We start from the raw sequence: 27,339 nt of genomic DNA, 5'->3' as shown, positions 1-27,339 counted from the left end.
CTTAATACAGACTGTTGCTTGAATAGGCAAATTATTAAATACTAAGTAACAGTGTTCTATAATATCTTGTTGGGGGTTTTATTAAACCATATATAGACTTCTCACCTTGCTATAAAACCAGAAATGAGTTAAGCCTCAGACCCATGAGTGTTATCATCCTTTCACACATAAGGAAACAACTACAGGGGGAAATTGCTGCCACAAGGACTCTGAGCACAGCTGGCTACTCCTTGTTCTGACCTCCTGTGCCTTTAATCACACACCACTCCACTTGTAGGGATCTGGTCACAGATGTGTTACATGAATCAATCCCATGTTGTGCATTACTGCAAGTACAGGGAGCTACTTTTTATTTTTTTATATCCTGCTTCTCTTTCTTTGAATACTTCAGTCATTCTGAGCTAGACCAAAAAAAAAACAAAAAAAAACAAAAAAAACAAACACCTGAACAGTGATCTCTAAAATTAAATTTTATTACAACACCTATAGAATGGATATTTGAATTTGTGATTATTTCTTGTAGCCCTTCCCCAGGGCTAATGGGGAAGTATGAGAAATGCAAAACAGCAGGTACCTGAGGCTGTAGACACTGAAGTGCTGGGTTATGGACTGTACACTACAGGCAGGTAGTCCAGCTCTAATTTCTGACTCTGATAATGAGGCTGGAAGCCTCAAAGAACTGAAGGGCCCTCCAAAGTTCTACTGAATTTGGGCAAGGAAGATAGAAGCCTTCCACAAATGAGGGTGCAAGAAAAGCTTGTTATGGGTTCAGACCAAAGATTTCTCTTGCTAAATAGTGCTTGGTTTGGTTTTTTTCCCCTACTGCTAGGATTCAGGAAAAGAACAGTGAGAAAAAGAAGATGAAAAAAGGGCAAGACTTGTATTTCAGAATCTCTCCCTGCCACCAGCAATTTGCCATTCAAGAGCTCTATCAATCAGAATTGTTTCAGCAAACCTAGTGGATTTTTCTTCCACCAACCTATTCACTCTTTCAAACCTTTGTGAAACTTCAGTAACCTAAAATATCCTGCAGTAGAGCTTCATAACTCACCTAAGTATGAAGAAATGCTTCCTACACCTACATGCAGCAGTTTCACTTGGTGCCTGCTGGTTATGGCTTTGAGAATGGAAACAGGTTTGCAAAGATAACAGGAGAGGGGTTTTGGACTCCTGTGTGGGAAGCAGGACACTGTTTTCAATCCTAGGGCTGAAGAGAATATTTTAAGTGCTACACTTCCATTAAAGTAGGTCAAAATCTTCTTCCTTATTCCCAGAAAGGGACTTGATGTTCTGACTATCAATAGCACAGAGTGTAGTTCTGAGTCAGGTACTTTTCAAGCACAGCTCATCAAGACTTTTGCAAGGAGAAATGTTAGTGCTCCCCACTCCTGCTTGCCAGCTGGATCCACATACAGCCGTGGAGAAGATCACAAACTTCAGGCAAGTCCTGAACTGCTTCCTAAAGGCACCTGCTTTCAACCCCAGCAGCTTTTGGCAACCTCCCAGGTCTTTACACGATGCCATTCATAGCTTGGGTACCTGAGGAAGCCTTCAAATCACATCAGCAAATCTAAAAAATCCTGAGTGCATAACTTACTTCTGCTAAGAGTTCTCACCTTTACACCACACCAGTTGTTTGAATTCTTGTTTCCCTCATTTGACTGGTGGAGGCCACAACAGACAGCCCCACAGTGTCAATGCAGGCTGCAGCTACAAGACCAATAATCAATCTGCTGTCAGTAATTTATGATTTAATTAAGATACCGTGAACATAGCTGTGTCCATGAAACATGAGGTTAGAATGGTTTTTCCCTTATTATGAAATACAGTAAAAATTAGGAAAATTAGAACTAGAAGAAAATAAAGTGGCCAGAGAAAATGAGAGCTGAGGAGTTTCCTAATGATTTGATTCAGCTGACAGCTCACCTTATGCTCAGTTGCTACACAAAGCTTTTATGGTATTTTGCAGTTTATTATCCAGCATAATGAAACTTCTGTAAATGCATTTTTCCACATCACTTCTGAATTGACTAACACCAAATTCAGTGAATGACACCCTGGTTTACCACGCAATCTTTTCTCCCACTTTATTTTCAACCAGACAAATGTGTTTAGAGAAGACACTGTCATATTTGAAAAACATGAAACTGGGGAGGATTATAGCCAAGCTTCACAGAAACTGAGTTTTGAAAACATCCCATCCAGCATACTCTAAATGTTTCTATCAAATCTCCTGCCATTTAAAAAATATGCTAATCTCAAGCATTAATGGAATATCTTCAAATGGTGAGTGCATCTTAAAATAACCTTACCAACTGCTGAAACCTCAAGTCTAGATACATTTTTGTCTTAGTAGCAGCTATGCTATAACATCATTTGGCCAATATTATTCCTAAATAAACCAAGAAAGAAAAAGCTTTAGCTTACCCTTACCTTCCATAGAGGCCACATAAAAAACCCTTCAGCAAGTAAAACAGAACCAAATCAGTGTTGCTCAGCTGAGCTAAATATTAAAATAAATTTCCTTGTACTTGACTAGTAACTTGACTGTTGTTGTGGACATCTTTTACAATAAAATTAGCACCACAAGTCACAACAGACAATGGAGCAGGTACAGCTGAACACTCAACTAATGCTTGAAAGTAACTGGTTCAAGTGCCTGGTATTTTAGGTGTCATAAAAGACAAAAAATTGGCAACAGTGTCAGCATCTCTTGTTTCTCAAATGGTCATCAGTAGATGAATATTGGAGTGGGTTTTTTTTTAAATCAACTCCTTTTTTCCAGCTTACACTTTCTTACCAAATTAGTTTTCGTTTTCTCAACCCATAATCCTTTAATGCTACTGAAAGGACATAATGTAATCAAAATGTAATTGATTAAAAAGGAAATACATCATTAATAGAAACTACAAAAAAGCATTATGCATTTATCAATGGGGAGAACAAGGTCATCTGGTTTTGGATGCAAAATCATTAGGCATTACTGCCAATCTACAAGACAGATTATACTCCTAATGTCAAGGATATGATGATATCTTGAATGTGCTTCTACATATAATTTTAGCTCCCCCTGCTCTGTCCTTCACAGCCAAGGAATGCTGCATAGAATTAACTTCTCTAGAACTTTACAGTTTTCAGTACACTTGCTTAAAATGTGAGGTTCTAGTAGTTTTGCCAAAAAAAAACTCATTTGTATCAATTTGTAAACTCCTTTACATCAATTCAAATTTGTAAACCCCTTTACATCAATAGCAAAGTAGCCCAGCTGCTTTAAGTATAAATTTATGGACTTTCTACAAATCATGAAAATTCTGCTTCTACTATTTTATGAAGTCTTTACTTAAAAGACAATTTAAGGTTTATGAAAACACTGGTATATGTAAACCTGGCAGCTTAAGTCAGGGTCTGTCCCATGCTTCAGCTACATTTGAAAACTTACAAAAAAATAAAAAAAGCCACTTATACTGCAGAAGGAAGGGGGGAGTATTCAGCAGCCTCTTAAAAGAACTGCAACTAATAAATCAACCTCCTTTTATGCTGGAGGTAATGTAGTTCAATTATAACACCAAATTAAAGAAAGATTTTCAACAGAAAATACACCTCTATGCTCCTATGGAGAAGTGCTGATAAACCTTTAATTTCTGTACCTTGTGGCAGTTCTGGCCTACAGAATTGTTGCAAACAGGCAAAGAATTCCAGAAAGCAGAGTCCAGCTTTGATAACACAACAAGCTCTGCCACACTCAGGCATCAAGAGGAAAAAAAAAGGGAGAACAGATACAAACTGCATCCAGAGCAAAGAACTGCACAAGGGACAGAAAAAACAGAATGGACATAAACATGAGGCAAATCAGAGGTCACACCTACTCCAAGACTGAGGAGTCAGAGGCAGGAATACCCCAAGTACCTGTTTAAACATGCTTTTTAATTTAAATATCTCATTTTTGGATACAAAATATTTGATTACATTTTCAAGTGATCTGTATTGTGTATGTGCACTCACATATGCTCAAAAGGAGTTTTAAGAGATGCATGAAGTTATTAAAAATAAGTACTCCAAAATGTAATAGTGTTCTCTCGTACGTGCCAACTGGGCTCAGCACAATTATTAGTACAAATTTTTCTTGTTAAATTGAACATTCACAATTTACTTGTATAGAATAAGGCTAAGCCACCTTCTTTAACTTTGAACTCCATCTTCCTATCAGAGAAATCTGTCAAATTTTATTAATGCAAAAGGATAAACCTGCCTGTAAGCTAAAGCAAGTTTAGGCTAAGTTAAAAGTCTGCCTTGTAAATAATTGTAAAAGAAAGCTTTTAAAACTGCATAAAATGCAAGGTTTTTATCTAGAACAAACCAACAAACTTTATTCAGCAAATATGTTTTCCAGTTAGACGGAAATTTCCAGGAGGTGCAAGTCAATCATCCCTCTGGAGCACTTCATGGCTCAGGAAAGACCACAGCTTGTACCCAACAAGCCTTTGGCACCACCAGAGGAGCTGACATGAAAACCCCATTGGTATTTCTTTTAAAAAGGAGGAATCCACAACTTTAAGGCAGGGCAGGAGTGTTTTACATGAGTGATCCCTTAGTAAACTGTTAAAATATTTTAAACTATGTGGAAAACTATGATTTTTAGGAAAATATTTGCAGGTGCTTCCATTCATAAAAGACTAATGCAAATAAAATCAGAGTTTAACATTAAATTTAAAAATTAATATTTAATGCTAATGAATTTCAGTGGAAAACCACTTGTGTATCACCAAGCAAAATAAAACATATCACAAAGAATAATTTAAGAAACACGAGAAAACCAGGAATAGAACAAATTTTTTTTTTTCCTCATTAGAAAAGAGAAGCAGGAAAACAAAGAAAATGAAACTCAGAATTGCAGGGGAAAAGGCAGCTAAAGACCACATTTGACTGCAAGACCACACACATCAGATGCACCAGTGCCATCACCTTGGTACACCAATGCCTTTCAGGAGCTGCTGTGAAGTTTCTTTCACCAGCTATTTCAGGATACACTCATGTTGTTGATTACTGCAATCACAAGGAACCTATAAAATAACCACTGATTTATGGTTAACACAGATAAAAGGAAGCACTAAAAAACTAAAGCTAAAGAACTACAAAATTCTTCACTGGATGTTTGCAGCTCTGGAATGAACTTCCCTCCATCAACATCTTGGATAGGGGGCTAAACTCATCTAATCATCTGACATTTTGAGAAGTTTCAAAGACTGACACACAAAAATTAAACAGGAAAGGATTTTGTAAACTTTAAGATTATATTAACAAACATTTCAGAATTCTAGTGAAGGATTAGGTACCAAGGAAAGTTCAAACCAAGTTAGCCTCCCTTTCAAAAACATCACAATTTAATTTTATTTAGATACAGCTAAGAGATAAGGGAAGAAGAAAGAAAACATGGTCTGGAGGTATAATACACTGCTTTTAGAAATATTTTTTTTAGGGCAAGTTCATTATGAGACCAGAGAGGAGGTGTCAAGGACATGAATAGCCCAGTGATGGGGGCACTCACCTCAAAGAAAAGAAACAGCTCATAGTTTTAAATCTCCTTCCAAAACTTACATGCACAGAAGCACTGGAAACAGAGAAGCTTGAATTTCCCCTTCTGAGCTTAGTTATCCCTTTTTTCTCCCCCTGACACAATGAGTTAAGCTTGCATTACCTGGCACATAGACAGCAGCAAACAACACAGAAAAGGCAACAAACCTCCCTTCGAAACACTAATCAGCTTTGGATTGATGATAACCTGGATCAGAAAGTTTCCCTGTTCCTGGAAGACACCTTTACCTATTGAGGAGCCATTGTTAGGAGCAGTGCTTGGAGAATCAACTTTAAGGCTCCCTGGTCTAGGGATGGAACACGATTTGGGTCTGGTGATGGACATCACTTCCTTGGCCAAGGAGTAATGAGGTGGCAGTTCTTCTTTCTGTCTGCAATATCTAAGCACCTTTCAGACAGATTTTCAAAGGAAGCCAGGCTCACCTAATTGTGTCTGTCCATCTACCCGCTGGGCCCTCCATAATTAAATCTTTAACTCACCAGCAAATTTCAGCCAAAAGCTGCCAGTAGTCTCAGGGAGAATTAAAAAAAAGGGCACCAGATGAGAAGGCAGACACAAATTAGAGGCTGTGCCCTGTGAAAGGCTCCAGCAGGACATCAGCAGTAATCCCTTCTTCCATGACACCTGCCAGTCTCAGACAGGGCCTCGTCAGCACACAGGCATCTGTGAGAGGTGCTGGGACATGCTCTGCACAGGAATTTCTGCACTAAAGCTCTTCTGTGCCTCCCTCTTTCTGCAGAACAGGCTCCAGCTGACTCGTGCTGCCTGTGAGCACAGGAGGCTTCTGCTCACTCCGCATCTGCCTCCAAAGGAGCAACTTCAGTTTGGGGATCCTGCCTTGTCTTTGTTTGAGGATCCTGCATTTGTCACAAAATGCACACGAAACTGCTCAAATCTGCAAGAGGAAAGAAAATTCAGGTCAGGACTTCAAGTAACCTGGTCTAGAAGAAGGTGTCCTTGCCCATGGCAGAGGGGTTAGAATGAGATGATCATTAAGGTCCCTTCCAAGCCATTCTGTGATTCTGTGATCTTCAAAATGTGGAGTGTACTTGAATTTCATCCATGAAGTACAAATGGATTTCAAGGTGCTGATGATTTTAGATGGGTTTTGAAGTACTGAGAAACCTGCCTTTCCTGTAACTCCTAACTTTGGGTGTCTACATCCTTTTGCAGATCTGGACTGAAGCATGTTGCTAGGCTGCCAACAACTGCCAGGCAACAAATCACAGCACACAAATTGAAGCCATGCTTACAATGCAATATATTGAGCATGTTTTATTGTTAAGAAATCAATAATCTGCATTGCCATAATAAAATGTAAAATGTGATTATGTTTTTCCCAGGGGGTAGAAAAAATAAGAATAAAAAAAACTGTAAATCATTTTTATTGCCTTTCCAAAGTAAAACTTATACATTCATTCTTCAATCTGTTATAAAATCAAATTAATTTCCACTATTAATGAACAAAGCCTCTCTCGTTGCACATGTAATTAAGAGTGATACTACTTCTTTCTGAGCTCCTTCTATTCATTGCCCCACCAAATTATTAAAACAAAGCAGTTACTATGGTAACTAATTCATTCTCTGCATCATTATATTGTTTCTAAACATCAGCGTCGACTCATTCTGACTTACGTGCCCTAAATTCCAGTTTGAAATTCTAAACTTCTGTCTTGTTTGTCAGAAAAGCCCTTTACAATCTATGCATTCATGCAGATAAGGATAACCAGAGTGCAGCTGCTTTTGTTTATTGCAAGAAGAAGTAACTGTTACTAAATTATTTGAGTTTGATAAATTGATGATGCCTGCATGGAAGTGCAGGGCAGCACTCAGGGAACAAGCATGGGAGTCTGTGGAGCACTGCACAAACTGGCAAACATGACCATCTGCAGGTTAGCTAAACTAACAACAACAACCAAAAATGACTGGCAGATGTTGTGGAAATTAAGTAACACCTGCCTAAGTGGTATTTGATACCCAGGAAAAAGCCACATGCGTGTGACTGATGCAATCTTCAAGACAGAAAGGAACAGCAGGGAACAAGAAATAGTGATAAAATTGCCTGGGAAAAAGTTTTCTTAGCACTTAATAAAACTATTTCTTCAAATGTGCACTCCTTGACAAAAAGAGGCATTTATCGTGTATTTAATTAAAACTTATAATTATTCTTGATTACCTATTAGCAGGAGTCATAGTCTAATTGTATTTGAGTGTCATTATCTAGCACACAAGGAAACTTTCTGAAAAACACAGGTAGGATCAAAAGAATAAAGAGTCTTTACTCTTCATCTTTTGCTCTCCTACTGCCATTGCCTGTAATTTTTGTTGTGTTTTTTTTTGCTGTGTCTCCAGTTAATTGGCAGAATGAAAGGTTTGAAAATTCAGTGCATGGGAGGACACTTTGAAAAATAAGCATCAGGGGAAAGAGAAACATGAATAATTTTTAACAGCTAATTTCAGGCTTTAAAAATGTCCCAACTACATCTCCTCAAAGTCACAAGTAATTTAAATTTAGTTCTCATAGGAAAGGGTGGAAGAAGGAACCTTTTTATTTAGGTATCTGAGCAGGACCACAAGCCAGTGAAGAAGTCAGGATCTCCAGTGGTACCAAAGGGTGTGTTTTCACCTGCAGCAAATGCCAGGTATTTTCACAATTAGCAAAGCCTCATGTTTTAAAGGGATTCCAAGAGTATTACAACAGCCTGCTGCTATTTGTATCCCAGGACATCTCTGACTGTTTTCTGTCACAGAAAAAGAAGAGGCAGAGGCAGCTTTTGTTTTTCTAACCTGCTACCTGACTTCAGAAGAGCAACAAGATAAAACACAGGTTTCTTAACTCCAAATGACCTGTCCATCAGACCACAATGACTTCTCTAATGAGGAGGGACATCTCTGCTAGATACTCCCTCCCTGGCAAAGCCTCCATGTAGTTCCTCCTGTTCAAGGAGAGGCACCCTTCAATTCAGTATTGACCTCCCAGAACAAGGACACAAGGATGGAGCAGCAGAAGCCTCCAGCACTAAAAGACTGTCTCCACTTTTATTTTCTTGTTTCCACTTGCATAATCACACTCCCATCCTGACTGCACTAAGGGAGGAAACAAAATACAATCCTTTTTTGCACCTCAGACTGCACTTCCCTGAGGATGGGAACTGCCTCTGTGAAAGCTGAACATGACTGCTTTAATTAGATGAATACGTAAATTTTTCAGTATGTTTACCTAGACACTTAATCTTTGTAGAGTTCAGTTTTCCAGAGCACAGTGTAAAGCAACATCAGAGCATCTTCCCTGACCCCAGGCAGAAATAAGTACATATTACCATCAAGTACTTACGACTTCTAAAGCGTTTAATATTTTTACCAGGCATGCATCTACACTGTATAAAAGCTAAATATCTAGCCTGAAAATATTTTTATTAATAGAAGAATAGGAGGAAAAAATTCTCTGGAGATTATTCAGGAATTAGAGGATGAGGTGTGGTTATGTACTGGATTCTGATTCAAATATCTGATACTACAAATACAAGTAATACAACCCTGTAAAACCAGTCTCATACTATATTATTTTCTGTATTTAACACTGTCTTTGGCACTAACATTAAGGGAAACTATTTTGACTTTACTACAGTGTCAAGATGCAACTTTCTGGATAGATCACAGCTGAACACAGCTGCTGTCATAACCAAGCAGTGTATTTTATTTTAATATACCAATCAAAATGTGACAACACAGATAAAATGCATGATGCTGGACACCACAAAATTGCAGTTTTTCTTTACAACATTCATAACTTAAATCAGTGACATGAGCATTTCAGCAGAACTTTAAAAACTCAGATTATTTTCACCTTATAATTTCTTACTGAAGCAATGCTTTTCATTAGCAGCTACTATTTAGTGTCACTTAGAGCAAAAGAGGCTTCTAAGCCAATTCTCTTTTCACACAACTTGCATTGTTACTGTAATACCTCTGCAACATTGCAGTGCTTAAGTGGATGCAAATCCAAAGCCTGTCTAGGTAAAGACTGAGATGCAGGTTACTGCAGGAAGCCAAAAGAAAGCTAAAACCCACTTTGCACTGCAAATACTGATATTAAGGGCAAAGCCAAAAACCAAACACAAACCTGTGCATAAGCATTTCAACTATAATTCTAATGAGATAAAGGATGCTTTTGCAGTAGGGCAAACATAACCCAAATATACAGATCATTTTCCTTTGGAAAGAGGCAAAAAAATCTTGTTATGTTGATATTCCTGGTAGCACCATTTGTCATTTTATTATTTTAAAGTCAACTTATCTTAGTCCTTAGAATATGCTCCCTGATCTTTGAAGGCAACTTTTACCTAATTCTCTGTATTACCACATGTTCAAAAATGCTTTCAAAGTTTTTACAAGCAAAATGAAGAAAAATAGTGTTGAATTGTTAAAACATGCTTGCATGCAATGCACCAAAGTGTACATTTTTATGTTAAAACACTTGTAGCTGAATGTAAATTGGTTTACTTATAGAATATTCTTCTATAGGTTATCCATAGAAAACTCTGCTTGCTTAAACACTTTCATTTGCTACACTTGAAAGGTTTGATGGCTGTTCTTGCAGAAAGATTTTGGTAGCTTTTACTATCTAATTCCTAATTTAATTTATATTGGATTGCTACAGAGAAAAGGAATTTACTCCAATTCAAATCCTTATGTATTTGCCGAAGGCACTTAAGGTTAGAAAACCACATTTTTGCAAAGGTTAATTGGTACTTTATAAAGGAGCTACTTTGACTTAGGAAACAAATGATAAAATATTAGGAATCTTTTAGCTCCCTCTGCTGCCCTAATCCTTCACTAAGCCACCTTCTGAGGTCTGTCAAAGCCACCAAGAAATGAGGCAGCCCATTAATCCCTTTTTAAGAAATATTTGCCATATTTAGTATGACCAATCAGTACACAGGAAGAAAACTCTATAAAATACTGTTTGATTTACCATTGCCTCTGCATTTTATTATTTCCTTTCTTTCTCCAGTATCTGTAGCAAGTGAGACAATGAAGAACGTGTTCAAATTTGGATGTTAAGAAAACTGTAGCTCTTGTTCTCCAAAGAGCTTGATATCTGCAATTCCCACTTACACATGAAAGAGCTAAGGGCACTCACTGCATGCAAACATTTATTCCTCCTTCCTCTTATTTACAGATCAGCTTACATGGTGGAGACCAACTTGAGTAAAAAATCCTTTCTGAAATTCAGGGAAAGCCCAGACTTTGCCAAAGTAGGCCATCTTCTTATTAATATGCAGAAAACTCAGCTGCCCCTGCAGGGGGTCAAATCCCAGTTCACACAAACTAGATAGAATCCATCAATGGTCATGAAAAAACACTTGGTATTTGTCAAACGGGGAAGCTAAGCTATTACATGCACCAGAAAAAGAAATCAGGAAAGTGAATGCATTTTTCTTTTAACTAAGTCACTCTTTATTAAAAGATTTCTCTATCAATTTGGGAAGACAACCAAATTCAATTCAGATCTGATTTTTCCTCCCTCTGCATTCCTTCTGAAACCATCAACATATTCCACATCAACTACAAACTGAAGATTCAGCTTATTAAATCTCAAGCAGAAAAAAGAAGCTCTAAAAACACAGATGTTTCCTTATAAAGAAAGAAAGCCCAGGCCATATCCTTGAAAAGAAACTATTCATTTATCATGCACTTTTACTGTCCTTCAAAGTGCATCACACTTGGGTATTTGCCAGTAATCAAACCTTCCCAAAGAAAGGCTGCCCTTCATAAAAGCAAAGATGAGAGATTTTATCTGAAATTTCAGAAACTCATCCCATTAATATGCACTTTCTTTTCCAATTTATGATCCCGGCCAACTCTTCATTTCTTGAGTAATAAAACATCACTGTTAAAATAGCCAAAATACATTCCAACTTTTCTCCTGGGCACTTTTTAAAAAAGATGAAGCAACATGCATATAAAGAATAACATTAACACTAGAGCTGCACAAAAAGGAAAAAAAAAAATAGGAAATGATTGTGTGAGCATTCTGAGTGCTAAGATGCTTTTTGCTTCATCAAAACCAGAAGGAAAAAAAAAAAAAAAAAAAAAACAAAAACACAAACACCCCTCCCCACCCCAAAAAAAAAAAATCAAAAAACAAACACCTGTCTGGGGCTTGGCACGTGTTGCAGTCTTTGCTGTATAAATATCACATGAGGTGCTCTGGGAAGAAATTCCTGGTTTCAAGCAATTACCTAATTGGGAAAGTGCTCTCAATTTTCCAGTTACATTTCCAGCACTGTGCTGTACTTTAATCCCTAATACCTATGCAAACTAGCAAGAAGAAATGAAAGAAGCCCCTTTCCTCCTCCACCAGTGTTCCCTTAAGCTTGGAATCCCACCAAAAGCAGTGTATAATAAATATATAGTACTCAGGCAGCCAAAATAATGTACTTAAAAATAATTTTACAGTGTTCACCAAGCCCCTTCACAGACAATTCAGACACTCCCCCTGCATGCAGCCACCTTCTGTTCCTTCCTGCTTCATCTATTAGCACCCAGCAAATGCAAGAGGGGTCAGACATCCCAAGGTAACTGCCAAGCAATGGTCAGTAAAACATGCATGCATTTAATTAAAGATTTCTAGAATATAAGCAAATAAACAGCATTGTTTACAGTTTGTTACAATATAAAGCACAATAATACCTTAATTAGAGATAACAACTTTTCAAAATGCCAAAAACATTTTGAATTTTTCAAATTACCCACAAAATGAACACATTTTATTTTTGCACTGTGACACTTCCAACTGTTCTGCCAAATGTATACTACTGTAATTACGCTTTGCAATCACCAGCATCACCGGAGAGGGGGACAAAGAACAATATAATCAGTAACTAATTAATCTTTCACATGTCGTGGTACCATTTCTCTCCAAGGGAAGAATCCTAAATGTTATTTTACAAATTGTGAAGTGAGTTTAATATTAGCATCTCAGGGTGCCTCGAATCATGTCCGTATGCCTAAGCATAATTCACAGTTACTGGTGGAAGTTAGAAACCAGAATTTAATACCTGGCTTTTCCAAGGGACAGCCTTCAGTGGCAGAACATTAAAATGTGCACAAATAAAAATGACTGCAAACAGCTTTGGGATTAAAAGCAAATATTCACATTGAAGAAGTCATCAAAGGGAATCATAGATACCTCAGAGACAAAATCACTTACTCAGCTACATTAAGCTATGTTATGTTCAAGAATACTTGAAAAAATACGTAGTTGGTAGTAGTTAGCAAGTTATTGCAGCCTATTTTTAAGTGAACTTGCAGTAGAAATAAAGTGCATCTTTAAAATATTCTCTTCTAAGGGAAAGTTCCAGAGAAGAAAGCAATGCACAAACTGATGAACAGAAAAGCTGACCAAGAAAATAAACCACCTTTAATAGCTCTACACCTCATTACATTCCCTGAGCTTTGTAAAACATCACACGTATTTCTAAAATATAAAACATTTAGGTTATGTTATGAAAGACATATATATCAGAGAACAATTGTGCATAATTAATTTTTAAACCTGAACAAGACCATATGTAGAAAAAGAGCCATTATAAAACAAACCAACCCCCCTAGTTTTTACCCTTTTTTACACTCTTTGAAATCATCAGACAGGGAAATGCATTTACAAGCCTCAAAGAACATTTGAACATACAGACACACAAGAGCAGAACACATTTCTAACACTTAGGAGCCAAACTGGGTTCCCACAGCTATAAAATGTCAAGCATGTTTCTATACTTGTTGTTTTACCCCCTCTCGTTCTGATCATTTTCTGCCTGGCCTTCCCACTCTATTTTCCCAACCTGGCTATTTGGTAAATGGGATTAAGGAAGCAGAGAGGTGGCCAAAAAAACCCTTTTTTTCCTACATCACTTTTCTAGTGGATCAGTTCCCTCTGCTGCATGGCCAAGTAGACTTTACCAGGATGGATGCAGTGAATTGTGCAGGGCAGGGAAAAACAAGCCAGACAAAACAGCACCACTGGATGTGAGCATGAAGCCTGGGGGAAGCCACTGCTATTTCAGTCCCAGTGGCTGCTGGTCTGTCACCTCTGTCCCTGGCAATGTTGAGATTGCACTGAGTGGGCTGAGCTGCCCTAACTGCTGGCTGCCATCAAAAGGGACAGGTTTGTCATTCTTCTTCACACCCTGCCGATTCAGCTGACTAACACAGGCCAAAAAAAAAAAAAAAAGTTACTATTCTCAATTTTTTATTGAAGAGCTGGATACAGAAACTCCAGGATGGGGAACTGAGACTGGAGCAGAGAAGAGGAGCATGCACACTCCTAGGTCAGTTCTAGCTGATCCAACTGCAGAGATGCACAGAAAGTGGGGCAGCCTTCCCAGTTTCACCATCCTCTGCAGTCAGTTCCCCATTTCTCTGAGCAGGGATCAGTCTCCAGTGAGCAGGTTCAACTGGCCACTTGGCCAAGCAGTCTAGGTGGGACACAGTAACAGTCTGGACCTGGCAACCATGGGTGGGCTTGGCCAGTTTTGGAAGACTGACAAGGAGATTAATCACCCAAACCAAATGTGGAGCTGCACCCTTTGATATATGGATGAAATGTCCCTTTCTCTGGCTATGTTAGGCTAAACAGTCACAGCAACCTCACTGAGCTTTTCCAACTTCCCCTTCCATGCATCTGCTCTGCCAGCTGAACAGTGACCCGGACTGAGGAATTTTCCTAAACGGAAAATATGCCAACAAAAGGTTTTACTACGAGTCAGCTTCTCAATGTAGCTCATGGTAGAGTCACATTCACATTGGCACAAAGAAAGGGGTAAAAATCCACTGCCAGGGACTCCTGACACAACACAACTGCTGGGAAAGGGTCTCAAGAACAACATGTGGAGGAGGCAAAGGTTTCATCGCCAGTTCATATCATTAGACATGATGCAGAGACCATGTGCCCACCAGTCTGTACACTGTCTCCCATTGTGTCAAAAAGAAATTAACTATTCCCTTGCCTTTTAGTGAGAAACTAACATTTTAATATAAAAATTCATTTAGTCCAGACCATTCTTAAAAACAGTACAACTTATCCCTTGACCTGCTTTCATACCAGCTCTAAAAGTCCTTTTGGAGAGAATAGCAGGAATGTGCAATTTGCCATTTGTGACCTGAGGTAAAATGACAGACCGAAATGATTACAACTCCTTTCACTAAAATTCACACTATTTTTATTAATACTCATTTCACATTTGGGGCTCTCCTGCAATTTCTGTTTTGTTTTCATCTCACTTTTTACTTTCTTTCAAGGATCAGATACAAGCTGTTAAATCAATCTACATGAAGCAAGCCTGTAGAGAAAGACTCCTGAGAGCACTATGTGGTCATTTTGCCCTTTTGCAAATGTTGTTGTACATAAACCTACAATCTTTTATGGTGTTTGGGTAGAATGTTGTAAAATGCTAAGATAAAAGCCAACTCAACTGTAGAATAGGTCACAGACTAGTTTCTTTTATTTGTCTAGATCCATTTCCACCCAAAAAACAGCATTTGTGCACATTCAATATTATCTCAACAGGAACTACAACTCAATTAAAAATTCATGGAATGACCAAGAGAAAATATCAGTATTCTACAAATCTAACACAGTTAACATTAGAAATTGAAATTTCCAACCTTCAAATATGCGATCCAGACGTTGCCGCTTCACTTTGTGTTTGTCCATTAGAGACACAAAAGTGGAAGCTCAAAGAACGTCCCCACACAGCTTGGTGATGCTCTTCTCACGCCAGCCACCAGGCAGAAATGCTCAGTCTTTTATAAGCTGTGAACAGAAAGATAAACTTTTAAATAGATCATTTTTGGTACCTTCGTCCAGATGATCTGAATGTAATCGAAAGAATTTAAAAAACGCCACTAAGTTCTTAAATCATATTAGGTAAACTGGTATTTATGTCACAACAAACTGTCTTCTAAGCACAGGGATACAAAGCACAGGGCACAATTCAGACCAACCAGTATGGAAATGTTCCAAGACAGCTGCTGTTCTCTGCCTTTTCACTTCAAATACCCTTCTGCCCTTCCACTGAACAAACCACAAACTAATTCAGGCACCTTGGGCAGGCATAGGTCCATAATCCTGTAAATTGACAGAAACACGTTCACCTGAGGTGAAACTGGAAAGCCAAAACTTTGCATCACAAAGCTCACAGTGAGAGAAAATACTTCTTTCACTCTTAACTTTCAGGCTCTTGATGATAATGTAATCCAGAGTTTCAGCTTGGAAGTTGAAGGAAACCAAGTCAAGGGGCAGAGACACGGAAACACATTCTGGTGACAACAGAGAATGCCAACATCTCTATCAACCAAGTGGCATTTGGAGCAGGTTTATGCATGACTAGGCAAAGCTCTTTGGCACCAGATACAGGCAGGGACTTTTCAGATTCCGTGGAGCTGGGCAAGGCAGCATAAGGGCATTGCAACAAGCAGGCTGCATTTTAAGCCAAACCACTGAGAAGTGGGAAGGGGGGATGGGGAGAAAGGAGGCAAAAATCCTTCAGTGAGAACCTAATCATAGCAGTAAAATATAAAATGCACGTGAGCAAGTGGATGTGGTAAAACTATGGATACAGATGCTCTAAAAAGCATAATCAGAGCACCACTTTTATTCACCTTTCAGTATATGAGTAGACTTTGAGAAACAAACACAGAGCACACTGTAGTACAAACACTATGCACACTAAAATGAGCCAAATACTCCACCTCCCTGTTTCTTTTTATTCCTGCCCAGCAGCTTTCAACATCAGTGGATAGGATTAAATGGCCTTACAAGTGACTGAACCTAGAAATCTGCTTGTTTCTTTCTAGAGGCTGAACTGCACTAAAACCAAACATAGGCACATTTCATTAACATATCATCAAGATTCATGAACTGCGAGTGAAATTAAAAAGAAAAATATTTTGAGTACCAAGAACTGCACATTTGCATTTAAACTAAGTATCCTTACCAGTACTGCCCTGCTCAGTGCATTTGGACTTTATTTAATAAAGTTCCTTCTTTGTGGTTTTTGGGGTTTTTTTTTTTGGTTGTTTTTTTTTTTATTTATTTAAAATGGAGTTAATGTGCAACATTCATCATGCTTTTAACTTTTCATTCGCCTCACCGTCCTCTTCATTTCCCCTCCACATCTCTTTATCCTCAAATTCAAGATTCTTCTGCTGTTTTGCATAGATTCCAGTTGAATATAACATCCCACCATGAAAGGGAAAATAATGATGAGGAATGCAGAATCCCATTTTTTCTACTTTTTAAGAAACAAAGACTGTTACCATTTTAGAAATTCACTTTTACATTTCTCAACATTGGTATTCTTCCAAAATACAATGTTCTTTAATATTGAATGTGGTTCTGTTATAAGACTACACAAGCATTACATCAAATTTAACATGGGTTTTATAATCTTTTAAGTCAACTATGTAAGTATAGAACTGTATAACTGCCAGCCTTGGCTTAAGCCAACACCCCAAACCTGTGCACAGAATCAGCCTTAAACTAGTCTTTAATTTATTTGCTTATCATTTCTGTTTTATAGTCTACTTCCTTCAATTACCACATAGAACAATCTAAAGCACAAAAACCAAACCAGAATATAATGAACATTTTAAACACTAATCTTAGTTTAAATTTGTATAGCTTATTTAATTTCCCATCTTGTGGAAACATACAGGCCTGCTGGCCTCCTTGTGCTGTGTTGTTTATTCATTCAGCAAAAGATTTTTCCACTGTAGTCACTCTGCATACAAAGCTGGATGACAGCTGTGAAGAACAGACCATCTGTAATTATTGACCTACCACTGAAAGTGTCACCAGATGTTTTCTGTCTACAGTAGCTTCAAAGTGTGCCATATAAATCAAGTAATTATTTGCTTTCAAGCATTGTTTTAACATTATTTCAGTGATACTAAGTTGTCATAAGTTTAAAAAAAAATTGAGCAAAAAATAAATTAACATGTTAACACCATTCTAAGTTGAACCCTCATACAGTTTTATTACACATCATGTTCCAACAGAAAGAGCAGATGATGATATGAGAAGCGCTTCCCAGCAAAACAAAAGCCTTGTAATTGTGGAAGTGTTAGTTACTGCAATTGCTAGACCACAACATGAATAATTGTATTTGAGAAATTCACTAAAAATACACACACAGTGCCTGATGATCTAAAAACCTGAACACCAAATACCAAATAGCATTTAGGACCAGACTTCTGTAGTTCAATGTTTTAAGATTAAGAGAGAATCCAAGTGATTTAAGAACATATAGTGCTTATCATATATGTCAAGTAGTATCTACAACAGAACCCTTTTGAGCAGTACACATTTTAGATCAAAATATACAGTGTTTCAAACAATCTTAGAGTTTTTCCTTCAGTTAAGCAGATGATTCCAGTATATTTTTAAAGGGAATATGTCTTGGGGTATTGCTAGAGCATTCAGCTCTTTCTTAAGAAAGGGAGAGCTTTACTCTGAGAGTTAAAGATAAAAGGAAAAGTGATTCTCCAACATATTTCCAGCAAAGAGGACAAATCCTACAGGCTAAAACAGAAATGATAAACATGCAAGTCAACTTTGAATTCAATTTTCAAAACAGATAATACTGGTAATGAATGGGGGATAAACATTAGCTGTGAGTGAAAAGATTTGAAGGAAGGCCCATTCAAAAACCATGATTTCTCCAGGGAAAAAGGATAAAAAGGAAACAAACTAAGAAATTAATTTTTTTTAAGAGAGCAGAACAGTAAGCTTATTATACACACCCTGTGTATGTGTGGGTTGTGACAAATTCCACAAGATCAGGGAAGGACTCCCCTCAAACCCAAAATGTTGCAGCCTGCAGCTTTGGACCATTTCCTTTGCATCAGTCTAAGGGGGGAGGTTGGCAGGGGCCAGTTTCAACTCGATCTGAACAGAAAAACAGATGAATTACCTCACTCTAAACTCTCCTGAGCACAGACTTTCACCCACAGGATACAAACTGCAGAAGGCTGATTTCCACCTTTGCCCCACTGTCAGTTGCAGGCATAGATTTGTAGGCCACCCCAAATCACAAGATGAAGCATAAGAAATCCAAAACAGAATTTAAATTCACTGAACAGAGTGACAGGTCATTAGAGGATAAGGCCATGAAGATCTGTGTTACCCTTGGGAATCTCAACCTTCACTTAATTCAGCCATTCTAGCTTACACTCCTTTGTCTGAAACCATAGTGAATTATTCAAATATTTTTTTCTTTCTACTAACAACTATCAAAAAGTATAAAGTGAGGCTATCAAAAGAAACACTGTAAGTTTACTTTCCAAATTCCAGTGCTATCAGTTTTGATGATCAAAAATTAGATAAATTTCCAAGGCAAGCCAGACCAACGCTTTACTTCTCCTTCCTTCCCACCCAAACTGACAACATCTCTATTTTCCATCACACCTCACAAGCCTTGAGGTGGCCATTCTGCACAGCCCTGGAAACAACAAGTAAATATTTCTTTATGTCAGAAATACTTATGTTTTCCTTATGTTAGAAATACTTTAATTTTCCTAAATAATTATACATTTTGGTTTGCAGTAACTGTTTCAATTAGTAAACAGATCATTTAGTTCAACCCTCCTGCCATGGGCAGAGACAACTTCCACCAGACCAGGTTGCTCAAACTCCACCCAACACAGCCTTGAACACTTCCAATAAGGAAGTCTCCACACTTCTCTAGTAATTGTTCCAGTGTCTCATCACCCTCACTATAAAAAAATCTTTATATTCAAGTCAACCATACCTCAACGTCATTACTAAGAAATGGAAATATCTAAATTTCAAAATCTTTCTGTAGTACAAAACAAAGTATTTTGTGTTTGGCAAAAAACAAGAGGATCTAATTGTGCTGATCAAGAGACAAAAGTAAAATTACATCCAAAAGCTAAAAGAATTTTCTTTTATTTGAACATTAACTTAAAGATGTATTTACACAGTAAAGCAGTCAACTTTCTGAGGCTATGGCAAGAAATGGGCTCTAATTCTGTGAAAAGGAAAAATAAAATTTATGATGTAAGAAAGAAACACTCTACTTTAAAAAGCTCTACAATTTGTAGCTGAACCCTTCTAATGTCAGTAGCAGCAGTATCAGTTCTGTATAAAACAGACATTTTGGATCAGAGGACTGGTTTCATAATGAAAGTTAGGTAATGCTTACATCTCAAAATTATACACTGTACTACACCTAATCATAGACTATAACAAAGAGAAATAGCTGAACTTTTTCTTCTTCTATATTCCAATTATGAAAGTATTATTTAACAGTACATTATCCATTGGTGTTTGAAAACTTTCCAATTAAAGATATGGAGGAACATCAGATTGGAGGATGAGTAAAAGAGGACAAAGACTTTTCTTTGGGTATTTCTTCAAAATGCAGCAGGGACTGCTACAACAACACTGGAACATCCTCTTTGGAAGTTCTGCAGTACAACTTTTGTTCTTACATCCCTTGCTGAAGATCCTGTGACTTACACTGAAAACTTCTGCAGAATGAAACCATCACATTACTATCACTGTGCTCAAAAATATTCCTGCAAAGATTTAAGTTACACTTAAAAATAAGTATGGCATATTGAGCAGAACAGAAAGAGATTAATTGCCAGAAGAAAAAGTATATGTCAGCCTTTTTGTGCAAAAATTGAAGTTATTCCATCTTGTCTTACGAAACCTAATACTGAATTAGGAAGGAAATATATAATTATATTTGCCTGTCAGACAATTCATCTTGCCATTAAGTATGGCTAAGCCACTTTGCCTTACCATTAGATGTCAGTACAGTCTAAGAGAAACTGTACAGGGAGCTTCAAGATCAATAAATTAATCACAAAAATGAAGCCATTACCGAATTAGACACCAAAACACATATTAGCTACTCAGAAAAGGACTAAAACCCCAAACATTCTAATGACATTACCTAAATCTAAGGTGATTCTGTCTCAAGAAGATGGAGGACTAGAAAAAGTGCCTGAAGAGGCAGTAAGCATGGTCCAAAGCATGAAATAGCTTGCTGAAAAGCTCCCCCAGCCTGAAGACAGTATGAGTGAGTAGAATACAACAAAGGCATATAAAATACACTCCATGTCTCAACTCAGTGTCTGGGGAGCACACAGTGAAAGAGCAAGCCAGAATATTAAAAACAACAGGAAGCTTTGTCATGGAGTATGTAATTAAATTGTAACATCTGGTGTCACAGGTATTGTGGATGCCAAAACCTTAAGTGCTGATTAAAAGGGATAAGACAAGTTTATGGAAAACACATCAGTGGCCACTGATAATAACAGCCACAACACCAACCCAGGTCAGAAATCCATAAGCTGGTAAATGCCAAAGGCAGGGAAAATGTCAGCACATGCTTTGTTCTCACAGTCAGCAATGACTGCACTGTGTTCCACTGACCAAATGTCTGTTTAGTTCAGCATCCAGCATTTGCCAAGAAATGAGGTGCTGCATTAAAAGAGCAAGAGCAGAACAAATAGCATCCTTCCTTCAAGCACAAACCAGTGGCCACTTCTGGAGCCAGAACATGGAGAGATGGGGCTGTAGCCCCTTCTGACACATGGGCACCCCTTACATTCTTAGGAAATGCTGAGATAAACTACAAAATGCAGAAGAGTGAGGCTCACAGGGATGCACAAAAAACATCCTAAGTGCAAAATAAAACTCAAGTTATTACTTATTAGTACTATTAACAAGTTAGTACTAACACAGACTCAAAAGGTACTGCTGAAATGATCAAACTGACCATCTCTCCAATATAAAGCCTAAGAGACATCTGAAAGTCATCGTAATTTAAAAACTGCCAGTGCCACAGACTGCACTCTAGCACATGGAAAGCTCTTCCAGCAGTAGGTGCCCTTTATTACTGGCTGGTTTTGCTTGTCAGTTTGGTTTAAATTTCCAGTGATTAGATCTTTCTTGCAGCTTTGCCTGGCAGATGGAAGAACTCCCTCATGTTCTTTGCAAAGGCACCTCTTAGGTATCACCAAGCCATCCCTTGGTCTACTTGCAGAAGAGACCAAGCTCCTTGATACTCTCCTAGGAAGTCATATTTCTGATCCTAAGTTGTGTCAAACCTGTGCATCCTTAAATTCAAGAGCAAGTCACTAAAATACTGGTTAGTGAGTGCTGGAAGACAAAGCCTTGTAACTGCAGGAGCAGTTACATCAATATCCAAAGCAGAAGAATTTTTACCACTCTCTTACACAGTCCTTGAATACATTCAAGGACCACATCTGAGATTAAAAAGACTTGGCACTTGCTCCAGCAGTTTTTTCATCACCAGTGCAAAGCCAGTTCTTTTTAGGATGGGGTTCTCTGCCCCAGGATTACTGCCAACAGTCTCCCCTTCTGCATTTATGACCCAAAATTTGAATACAGTTTCACAGAATCATCCAGGTTGGAAGGGAACTTCAGTATCATCAGCACATTTTCCTCTATTTATGATTGAGGGTGTTTTTTCCTGTTGATAAAAATATTCAAAATAAGGCCAAGAAGTCTCTTTGTCAACACACAATTAAAACCAAGGTTTATGGGCTGTTGACATATTGTCCACTATTTTTTAAAACTGTGAATTCTCTTTAGGACTATTTTTTCTTTTTAATTACTTTAGCACCAAATAAAATGCCTTCCAAAATTTAGTGTAATAATTTGATGGCACCTTATTTTTATGGCACGGGACTATAAAATGGCTTTTTTGACAGGGAATATGGTGAAAACAGTAGAAGAGGCTGTGGTAGGAATTCTGTCATTACAAGTTTTGTATGAAGTATTTGTCTTCACCATAAGGGTTTTTTCCCAGAGCTTTTTTTTTCCCCCTTAGCAGGATTCTCTCTCAATTATACATCTGTCCACAAGCCAAAAATTAATCACTGCTGAAAATGAATTACTGCAGATGTGTATGACTACAGACAGATGGGAAGCATCTCTGCTCAGATTTCTAGGTCATGAATAAAACTTCTAATAGCTTGAAGAACTCAAGCTATTGAAAAATTATTAAAGGCTAGCGACCTAAGACATGTACATTTCTAACTAACATTGAACTGATTTATTTAGTGTCAGAAAACAATCACTGAGCAATATTGCAGCTATGATTCTCATCAAACAATATCTCTAAAAACTTCCATTTCAGATATTCAGAACAAGCTTCTTCAGGAAGACCAGCACTGTAACAATCCTTAGTCTTAGTCATAAACAGATTTAAAGGAAGGAAAATGAAGAAACTCATGTGGTCTAATATCATGAACCTGATTCACTCCCATGTTGAATTCCTGGCTTTGCCTCTTACTCTCCTGATCTGAGGAATTGAACCTGGTGGGTTCATCCTTCACTTCACCCACAGCTGCTTTGGTTTGTAAAGCAACACAGATCCACAGCCCAGTGCCTTGTCACAACTACTGCTTTACAAAGTACTTTGGAACTTCCAAATAAAAACCATCCAGAAATGTCAAATAAGTCAGTTGTTAGATCAGTGTTAATCACTTCTGCATTTTTCAAAGTCTGAAAAGAAAGAAAATTACACTGAAAGAAGATCAATCTCCATTCAGGTTTCTTTTTCTGAACAGGCAGAAGAGCTGGAAGCCTTCCTCCTTTTTGGAGATTTGCATAGAAGAGACAGCAACTGTGTAAATGCATGAAACACAATCTCAGGGACTTTGAGAGACAACATCAGTGAAACTGAACTGCCTCTAATTCAAAACAGAAGATTATCAGAATTTGAATCAGAAACTCAAATGAATAATATATATTTAATATTTTAATGCACCTGAGAAAGCACAGCAGGATGCAAAGTATTAGTCAGCGTTTATGGCAATAAAAAGGCTAATGCCTTGGTAAATGAATTCTCTAGGAAAGAAAACAATTACTGGTGAACTTCATGAATCTCTATGCTAGAAAGGATTCAAACCAGCAAGGAGAAAGGACTACTTTTAACTTTTTATTGATTTATTGACCCTTTTTTTTTTGTCTCCAAGAAAGACACAAACCCATATCAAAATGCCAGGCACATGGACTGTGTGCCTACTCCACATGTGAAACTGGTTCATCTGTCACAGATTTACTATTAAAAGTAGCCCATGGATGTTCAGAAACCTGTGCTTTACAGCTTAAAACTCCTGGTTAAAAAAATATATGCTTGTGCAGTGGAAAAGAAAGAGTGGGGAAAAAACAAAGCTCTATTCTGAAAGTAAATACGAAACCACGTCTAAAGCCATTTAGGTTAGAAATTTAGTTATGGCTAATTAAGTTTAGACAAAGAACTGTGGGCCTGGTGGTTTTTTCTCTACACCAAAAGCCTCACGTTGGATACACGAGTCCAAAGGAAGCCTCTCAGCTGTTGGGAGGCTTGGAGCCCCTCTGCTCTGGGGACAGGCTGAGACAGCTGGGGGTCTCCTGCCTGCAGAAAAGGTTCCAGGGAGACCTTGGAGCACCATTCAGTACCTAAAGGGGCTACAAGAGAGCTGGAGAGGGACTTTTGACAAGGCCATGGAATGACAGGACAAGGGGGAATGACTTCAAACTAACAGAGGGCAGGGTTAGATTGGATATAGGGAAGAAATTCTTTACTGTGAGACACTGGAATAAGTTGCCCAGAGAAGCTGTGGCTGCCCCATCCCTGGAAGTGTCCAAGGCCAGGCTGGATGGGGCTTGGAGCAACCTGGGGTAGTGGGAGGTGTCCCCGCCCATGGCCAGGGCTGGGACTGGGTGATCTTTAAGCTCCATCTCAACCCAAAGCATTTGATGATTCTATGGATGTGTGCATCCTTGCTGTTGTAAGAAAGAACATCAAGTACTGGGAAAACATTTTTGAGATTGAATACTTTACTTTCTGCTCAAAAAGTAAACTGAGTAATATTTAAATGTTATGATTGTGCATAATTTCTTCAATATTACTTTTATAGCTAGAAAATATTTCAGTGAAATAACTTTCTACAGATAAGGCGAATACAATTGTTGGTCACATTTTTTGTTTGCCCATATTACTGTCCTGTGGCAGCAACCTAGCACCACAGCAGGATCATTATCACAACACCACAAACCTTAGAATATAATTTTTTTTTCCCTATGGAAAGCTAACATCACATCTTTTCAAGATGTCAAGATGTACAGTGCTGCAGCACTAGACTGGATACACCTGACATCATCCACTTAAGGAATCTCTAAGCCTTAAGTTAGTATAAATTAATTTTGGAATATTTTGTGTTAATTAGAATACTCATTAAAGATTTTAAGAAAGCAAGTTTAACTGTTCACCCATTAACTACTACATATATAATTTTTGCTCAGTTACTAGAAGAAGAAAGAAAAAAACAAGAAGGAAAAAACTGATCATTTTGCATGATTCGACTTCCAAAGACTGTTTCCAGTTATGTTCTGGTTGAAAAAAGAAAATACCAAGGATAAAGCTTTGCTACTATAGCTCCTACTCTTCAGACTATAGCAATTAATTCCAATCAGAATAAAAGATACTTGGTCTGGGTATTTATCTATTGCTTGCTCAGGTGCCTGGGTAAAAGTAAATTTTTTACTAGTACCTGAATTAAAAATATATATTTTTTTTAATTGTACATTGCCATATATAAATTACATGTGTTTTGGTTTCTTTTTTGGTTTTTTTAAAATACATTACAAATGCTGGCCCATTTCTTTCTCTCACTTTAATGAAAAGACAATTTCTATCACCTAAACATACATACCAAAATGGTAAAGATGAAATGGATTTGCACTGCATTTTCCATAAATCAATATTTAAAACATTATAAATTATGCCATTTATACCTGGTCATTGATAACATTTAGCAATAGCATTTCTACATATCTCTGCTATTTATGAAATGTAATTCTACTGATATCTGGTAATAATTCCTCTGGAGGTTTGTGGAGTCAAAAGACCTACGTTTCTTTATGAGCAGGTATAACTACATTAAAAAATTATTTTTCCAGTGTACCACTAGACATTGAAAAAATGTCTTCCCTCCTTGCTAAGAAAAAAAAGACAATAGAAGGCAAGAGACAAACAAGTGACAAGTTCCATTTACAGCCTTTACAGTTTAATTTAAGCCATCTTTGTCAAGCTTGGCACCTTTACCCACACTCCCATCAGCCACAGAATAGTTTGCTTTGGAAGGGACATTTAAAGACCATTTAGTCCAACCCCGTGCCTCTCCATGATGGTCAGGGACACATTGGAATACACGGGGTCACTCTAAGCCTCATCCAACACTTCCGATGATGGAGCATCCCTGGATGCACAACCACATCAAGATGTTGCATCTTATAGATCCAAAACAGTCTGCAAGCGCTATAAATTGTTGCTATAAAAACCCCAACTATTAGAATATCTGTTTGTCAAAACAGAAGATACTACTGAATTCTACAAAAATACCTAGAAGTTAAATTACCAGTTTATTTCTCACTGTGGCTCCCTCACCCTTGGACTCCTGGAAACAGCTATCCAGCCTCGAAGGCATCACTGACCATCTTCCCACAATCAACTTCCATACTTCACCAGAGAAATTGTTTAATTAGCAATTCTTTCCCCCACACTTTGGTGTCAATCTCCATCTCCTGACATGACATTTCATTAAGAAATTTCCAGCCAACTACACTCCCATCTCAGTCACAGTAATACAGTGCACTTTCACACCTTGCTAAATTCTATACACAATCTTCGTTGCAATTACAGGCATTGCTTATGTAGAAGATTAATGTTAGTGGCCAGGATATTGAATCCTTTAACACAATTGAATGTGGGGAAACAAAGAATTAAAAGTACAATTAGATAGTCTCATGCAGCTGAAACTGGCTGACAACTGTTTGGTATGATATAATATATTGTAACCAATACTACTCCTTTTCCAAACTGATTTTGTTTTGTCTGTACTCATCATTTAAGCTCATCCACTCATTCTTTTATTCAGTAGGAAGGCAGAGGAGAGAATTAAAGTCCCTGCAGGCTTCTTAGCTGAAGGCCTGCAAAATTTGCTTTCAGATACAGTTTTTGAACTAGATTTTCCTCTCATCTGTTCACATAGTGCCAAGATGTCACTCTCTAGAGAAAGGACTTTAAAAACCTGGGACCTGTGTTCTTCATCAAAAGTTACCTTTAAGAGCTCTCAAACATCACAGAGCAGCAGCTTGCTCAGTTTTTGAGACCCACTTCAATGCAAAACTACTTGGTGAAGCACTTCTGAAGTTTGTAGAGTGGGACAAACAGGCACTGAAGTCATTAGGCAGGTGTGAGAAATCTTGGGAAGCTTCTCCAGGCTCATGTCAGAATGCAAGATCCCTACATGACATATACCAATAACCTGGCAGTGTCAGTTCAAATGCATGAAACTTTTGTTTTGTTCCAGAAGGGTACATTCATCACAGCATCTCAATATCTTTCTGAGATGTAACTGATAAAACTATAAATTACCACAGTTTATACTCTCTCTCATGTCTGGGAAGAGAACTCTGTGTGCAGCTTGATTATTTTTAGTTTCCTTATTTGAACATATATGCTGGGTTTGTATCTGTTACAGAAGAAAGATCAAGCAAATGCACTTGGCAGCTGGTCTGGGAAGTGATAAGACCATAACAGTCTTTAATGGAAATTCATTTCAGTCCTACGCTACACTAGGAAGTAAAATTTCCAACCCATATTAACTTGAAGTTAGTTATTCTTGATTATCTA

At 37.8% G+C, this 27,339-nt stretch overlaps 1 protein-coding gene across 4 annotated transcripts in view; it reads right to left on the bottom strand.

Annotated features, from left to right (window-relative positions):
• CTBP1 (C-terminal binding protein 1) overlaps positions 1 to 27,339 on the bottom strand; it is a 234,096-nt gene that overhangs the window by 165,658 nt on the left and 41,099 nt on the right. For 3 of the 4 annotated variants that reach the window (XM_053975016.1, XM_053975019.1, XM_053975015.1), the window contains exon 2: positions 15,263 to 15,410. In XM_053975016.1, coding sequence (XP_053830991.1) covers positions 15,263 to 15,311 — 49 coding nt within the window. In that variant the 5' untranslated portion in view covers positions 15,312 to 15,410. Of the gene's footprint in view, positions 1 to 15,262; positions 15,411 to 27,339 lie in introns of those variants that run through there. The other variant, XM_053975023.1, reaches the window with a different exon arrangement.

The sequence above is a fragment of the Vidua macroura genome, chromosome 4 (assembly GCF_024509145.1).
Source record: "Vidua macroura isolate BioBank_ID:100142 chromosome 4, ASM2450914v1, whole genome shotgun sequence".
In the NCBI taxonomy this organism is placed as follows: Eukaryota; Metazoa; Chordata; class Aves; order Passeriformes; family Viduidae; genus Vidua; species Vidua macroura.
Note: the sequence above shows the minus strand (reverse complement) of the source record. Positions and strands in the feature narration are given on the sequence as shown.